The sequence below is a fragment of the Lactuca serriola genome, chromosome 3 (assembly GCF_051521515.1).
Source record: "Lactuca serriola cultivar US96UC23 chromosome 3, Lser_US96UC23_V15, whole genome shotgun sequence".
NCBI classification, from domain to species: Eukaryota; Viridiplantae; Streptophyta; class Magnoliopsida; order Asterales; family Asteraceae; genus Lactuca; species Lactuca serriola.
In genome coordinates, this window is record NC_136410.1 from 179135876 (window position 1) to 179142431 (window position 6556).

Genomic DNA, 6556 nt, shown 5'->3' on the forward strand with positions numbered 1-6556 from the left:
AAAGGAGGGTGAGGAAAAATGATAGAGGAGAAAAATCAAACCTGGTAAAATTAAATCCAGAAATCGGCAAGAACAATTTCAAAAACTCGAAGAAAGAGAGAAAAAAAAATAAAGGAGGAGGAAGAAGAAAGGTTTGGTACTGATGGTTGCTGATGAAAACAACGAGCAAGAAGGTGAGGTTGTGAGGATATATATGGATTTCCGCAAAGGTGTGTTGGCGGTCATCAGACCTAAGGAACCATGGAGTCGTCGGAGTAAAAGGTGATGGTGGCTCCGGTAAGAGTGCCAGAGATCCGGTAGAGTGACAGAGATGGTGTTGGAGGTGAGGAGGCACTGGACGTGAGAAAGAGACTTGGGGTAGTAATGGATTTAATTTGTTAAATAATTATTTTAATAAATTTATATAATAAATAAAATAATTAAAAATTAATATTAAGGGCAAAATAGTCCTTTATAGGGTGATAGGGACCAAGCACGTAATAAAAGTAAACAGTAGGGACGGTCCCAGTTAAAAAGAAAAGTTAGGGAGCAAACGCACAAATTACCCTAAACCAAAGGGACCATTCGTGTAATTTACTCTTTACTTTTTTTTATTATTATTTTTTATCTATAAATCATTCTTTCTCCATTTGATACTCAATTTCACAACAAATTAACATTTCGATTCATTTACAGATGAAAGGAGAGGAGTCGTAGGATTTGATGATCCGGGTTCATCTGCACCATCCAAAATATTCGTCTCCATCTTCTTCTGTTTAGCCTGGCCCCACATCACTGTATAAAATCCTCCAGCAACTATCACAGCTCCAATTGCACTGCATATACAAATTCAAAAAAGTTAAATGGAAAAAATAAATAAAGATCTTCCTTTTATAGCAATATTAACCAAATATAAAGCAATCAATTCTAATAAATAAAGATCTTTTTGTTATATGTCACATTCACATTCATTTTGTCACATGGTTATTTTATATTACTTTTTTCCAAGTGTCATTTTATGGTTTTTATTTTATTTTATTAAATTTCATATAGTGTTTAAATGTAATAATTGCAATAAATATAATAATAAATGGATATTAATGAACTTACATTCTAATTTCAAAATTCCTAAATTAAAGCCCTATTAGTTAATTTGTTTATTTATGTAAATTATTTGTTTAAATTTAAACGAGAAAAAAAAAACACTTCAATTTTAAAATTCAATATTTTTTGTCATTTTTCTTATAAATTCAAAGCTCTCAAATATTTAACATTTTAAAAATAAATAAATAAACCCATGTAATACATGGGTCTCACAACTAGTTTTCATTACTATAACTGGATAGAGTTTTCAAAAGCTTAATGTTATAATAAGAAAAAAAATTGAACGCTATAATTGGATGGATTTTTCAAAGCAAAAAAAAATGGAAGTATAATGATGGAATAGAAAGAAATAAAAATAAAAATAAAAATAAAAAAAAAACAGGATTCTATAGTAAACAAATAAATGAAAGTACGTTGCTATTTTAACTTTTCAAGCTCAAATGGGATTATAAAATTTGATATTTATGAAAAAAAATATATATGTGTGTGAATTGTTTACCTTCCTAAATGAAGTGAATCACCAAGAAAAATGACACCCATGGTGCTTGCAATTACTATAGAGAGGGGATTGAACATTGCAACAAAAACTGGACCTTTTTTCTTCAAGCACCAAATCACAGCACTACTACGAAATGCAGTGGAAAATACCCCCTTCAAAAAAAAGTCAAAAAGTCAATCTTCAAACACCAAAGTAAGTTGCCAAATCTCATAACATGTTAAAATAATGATGTACTTTTTGTTTTGTTTGGTTGGAAGGAATGGAATTGGTCATTGCATTCCATGATCATGTTTGGTTGGCTTGAAGGAATGCAATGAACCAAATTAATTAAAAATTTTCATTAACTTATATAAAATTAAAAATCACATTATAGTTTAATTAAAGTAATAAAACCTGTGCCACTATAGATGCTATAATGGTATCTAGAAAAAAAAAACCTATGCTATGCAATGAGGTCGGGTTTTTTTTTTATGTATTATTAGCAGTTTAGTAAAAGCCAACGGGGACAATTTTTGTAATTAGTTTTGTACACAAAGTTAAACCTGCCAAAATACAAAAATGTTAAACATATGGACTGTTTTTGAAAAAAAAACATTACAGGGACCTTTTCTATAAATTAAAAAATTGCAGGGACTAAATCTGCCAAAATCTAAAGCCTTTGATGCAGGGAGTAAATCTGTCAAAATGTATAACCGTTGTTGCAGGGACTAAATCTGTCAAGATGTAAAACCTTTAATTGCAGGGACTAAATCTGTCAAAATAGAAAACCTTTGTTGTAGGGACTAAATCTGCCAAAATGTAAAACATTTGTTGCAAAAGTGGACTAAATCTGTCAAAATGTAAAACCTTTGTTTGCAGGGACTAAATCTGTCAAAATGGAAAACCTTTGTTGAACGGACAAAATCTGCCAAAATGTAATACATTTTTGGCAAAAGTGAACTAAATCTGTCAAAATGTAAACCCTTTGTTTGCAGGGACTAAATCTGTCAAAATAGAAAACCTTTGTTTGCAGGGACTAAATCTGCCAAAATGTAAAACAATTGTGGCAAAAGTGGACTAAATCTGTCAAACATAAAACCTTTGTTTGCAAGGACTAAATCTGCCAAAATATAAAACATCTGTAGCAAAAGTCCAAAAGTGAAAAACACAATGAGAACTAATAGCATATAAAATACAATACACAAATAAACCAAAAAACATTGCTATTTCCTTACCCCAAAAACAACAGCAAATATCGCGATGCCAGGTGGCAGCACCCAATCGGTTGGATTTTTCACTAAGAACAAGGATAAAACTACACATTGAATTGTCCCAAAAAGGCAGAAGAAAAAAATAATTGTAACTTGATCAGGGTATTCTCTAGATGTCGATGACTGGATTTATAAAATATAAATCAAGAAATCAATACCTTAATTTATATAAATAAATAAATAAAAATAGTTCAATGGTTTTGATGTAATTCTTACTTGTAAAACATTCCAAATGGAACCAACGATTCCACCAATCACAAGAATCAAACCTCCAAAAATCCAATCGGATGCTTGTGAGAAAAGAAGCCGATGATTGGGTGAATAATCAGAAGAGGAAATCATGTTAAAAATTTCTGGGCCTTTATAAAATGTGAACACCATTGCTCCTGTTATTGCTACTATTGTGCCAAATAATTTTGCTCGACTACTTGAACTTTTTATGTCTATTTTCTCCATCCTAAAATTCATATATATTAGTTTCAAATCTTTAATTAATTTAAAAAAAAAAAAAAAAACAAAGGTATGACAATTAAAACTAACATATGTGGTAATAAACCAAATTTGGGTTTATAATAAGTGGTCGATTTAGAATTATTTGCTAGCATTAGCAATTCCTTTTTTTTTCCTTATGCAGAAAAGTCTCATTATTTTGGGAAATTTTTTGATGAAGTCCTAATTTTTTTTTTTGGAACAAAAAAGTCCTGATTATTTAATTTTACATGATAATCTGTCATTTCTTGTTAAAATAAAAACAAGGATTAATTTGTGCAAAATATTAAGTAATCCGGACTTTTATGTTTAAAAAAGAATTTAGGACTTTATCAAAAAAATTCCCAGAATAATGGGACTTTTCTGCATAAAACCCTTTGAAATAACAATGTCATCTATATACAAATTAATCCATAATTGGATAGATTTTTTCAAAGAATATTGTCGTAATAAGAAAATAAAATGTTATTGCATGATAGATTTTGCAAATTAAAACACCTTAATAAGAGAAGAAAATTTTGTAATATATGAAAGTAGGAAGCAAATGCAAATAAAGAAAACTATGTTTCTATTTTTGCATTTAACCCAATAAGAAATAGGTCAAAAGGATTGAAAGTTGATCTAAAAAGAAATCAAAAAAAAAAAAAAAACATGGTCACTATTTTTTTAGAACTAGTTTTTAGTTTTGTAGTCATATTTTACGTATTTATAAAACTAAAAAGAAATTGAAAAAAAAAAAAAACTTTCATGTTACCCGAAAGCTACTGCAATCAAGAACGTGTTCCCGGGAGTCAAATTAGCAATGGCACTTGCCATGGTTGGAGAGCTGTAGCCAATACCAATATACACAAGAACTTGAAAAAGACAAAGCCTACAAAAAAAACCCATGTACACAAACTTTATTATTATAAATAAAATCTTTTAAAAATATATATATAAAAATTAAAATGTCACCATGGATTGATATCAATAGCATTACTTATAATTACCCTAAAAGGCCAAGTACGAAGAATCTGAAAAGTATACGGAACGTGAGTGGAGGCCGCCCAACGTTTCTGTACACCGCCAAAAGAATAACGTCAGCAGACAAGACAAGACAGGTTGTACTTGTACCGACATGACTAGAACAGTACAAAACAGGTTGTACTGTGTTTGACATGAGACGACTGGGACTAGACCCAGATAGGTGTGAAAGAGACTTGTTCTAGATCTCTAGTATCTCAAAAGACAAAAATGCCCTTTTCATCTTGTCATCGAAAATAACCCTAAAAAAGTTTGTCCGGCCATGTCATGCGTAACAAACGCGATCCAAAAGAATAAAAGATAGGAAAATCACGAACCTTAAGGTATGGATGATGAAAAATGGAAAAAGAATCAATGTTCCAAGGGCATCATGGTAAACAATATAAACAAAACTATTCATACCACCATTCATAGCGGCTTTAACTATTGTGAGGACGCTCATATCTAAGCATGTTATCAATAACATAGCAACAAAGGGAAGCACTTCATCGGTCCATGACCATGTCTTGTTTCTTGTAGTTGTAGTTGTCATATCTCAATATTGTCTCCAAAATCTTGATAGAAGTGTGTATGCATCTAATGAGAAATTTTTATATTTTGGTCAACTTATATCTCGTTTCTCTAGTTTCAATTTAGACACCTACTTTTTTGATTAAATAATAATATTTTCATCAACTTGTTTTATCACGTAATAAACAAAGGTCATGTTGCTTTCGCATTTATCTACTGCAAGGACTCCATGTGCCCACTTCAAATGGTAAAGAATTCTATATTAAGAAATACAGTCATTTAATGTCGAAAAAAGAAAGATGTGACTTTTTATTTTAAAATTCATTGTTGTGATTAAGATTTTGATTAAGGGGTAAAATTGTCATTTCACTATTTTACGACCTCATTGGCGTAAATGGACGTGGTTCTAATTTAGACGGCTGTTTTTTTATGGAGATAGAAGAAAGAAATGAATCTTTTTTATTGGCTAAAATCATTCACTCAACTACCACAGAAACATATAGTATTAGTTATAAAAATCTTCATTCCCAGAATTATAAGAAATTTAGACAACTGAATTACTTTATACATGAAGAGTGAATTATGAAGAAACATGAAACTTGTGTTAAGATGTAGTTGTAACCCAGGTAACATGATTATTAACTATGATCTGATTATCTAAATGTGTAATTATGATTCAGGTTTTCATTTTAAGCAATAACCACTATGAAATCACACATCCACACACATTTATAATCAACGATTACCTAATTATCTGATTTTGATTAAGTCGCAGTTGTTAAAATCTTGCATAAAACATCTAATAAGTGCAGGAGAGACAACAAGTTCACCTTCCTTCAAGAGCAGTATGAGGAACCCCAAAATTGATTGAAAAGATTAATCCTGCAAAAAATTAACTTTAGTGAAGTTATCGATTAATCGACAGAAGGATCAATCTACCAGAATTTCAAAATCCCACGCAAATTGGGTGCATTAAGCAACATTGATACGTTTATCCGCATACCTGAGCAAAATCGCCTTGAACAATATCCAATTGTCGAATGTCCATTTGAAAATGTTTTAGGGCTTTTAAAAACACGAAGCAGAAGGAAAATCATTTCATGAAGATGAAGCTGGGAGTCGGTGGTTGTGCATATTTTCCATTTATCACCGGAAACCGCGGCCACCGTGAGTCCATATGTGATGGTGGCCGTCAAACGTCACCACCATGTTGAAGGGGTATATTGAAGCTCAAGTTTACCATCTGAAATTATCGATCATGGCCAAAAAGCGTGGACATTAAATTATTATTAAAAGGACTAAATACAAATTTAAAAGGACTAAAATACAAATTTAACATAGTTTTTTTTAAGAAAAACTGAAAAATTAATGTGGTGTTTGTTTTTTGTCCATAAATATTTCTGACTTCTTCTGTCTGTGCAGCGCAGACCATGCGCAGACATTAGCCTTCGCAGATTGTTTGTTTTTTTAAAGACTGCAGACCTAAAAATGTATGTACGTCCTCTTTTTGGCGCAGATGTGGACCAGAGTCTTCTAATATCTTCACAGATATCTTCTAGCCTAAAAAACACATATATTTTCTTTAATATATATATATATATATATATATATATATATATATATATATAGGCTTAGGTTATTTTATTCAAATTAATTATTGTGTTATTATATGCATAAATGTGGGCCAATCAATTTTATTTAA

The 6556-nt window shown here is 30.7% G+C and overlaps 1 protein-coding gene across 3 annotated transcripts; it reads right to left on the minus strand.

Annotated features, from left to right (window-relative positions):
- Positions 1–508: 508 nt before the first annotated feature.
- Positions 509–6108, minus strand: LOC145093411 (WAT1-related protein At5g40240-like). 3 transcript variants are annotated; one of them, XM_079031535.1, is made up of 9 exons: positions 5858–5905; positions 5685–5736; positions 4662–4920; positions 4311–4376; positions 4076–4192; positions 3049–3289; positions 2797–2955; positions 1583–1734; positions 509–815 (listed from the first exon to the last, which is right to left on the minus strand). In XM_079031535.1, exons 3-9 carry the CDS (start codon positions 4874–4876, stop codon positions 653–655), a joined length of 1113 nt encoding a protein of 370 aa, XP_078887661.1. In that variant the 5' UTR covers positions 4877–4920; positions 5685–5736; positions 5858–5905; the 3' UTR covers positions 509–652. The 3 variants fall into 3 exon arrangements, with proteins under 3 accessions (XP_078887661.1, XP_078887662.1, XP_078887663.1); XM_079031536.1 differs by lacking the exon at positions 4662–4920 and having other exon boundaries at positions 5858–6108; XM_079031537.1 differs by lacking the exons at positions 4311–4376; positions 4662–4920 and having other exon boundaries at positions 5858–6108.
- Between the last annotated feature and the right edge of the window lie 448 nt (positions 6109–6556).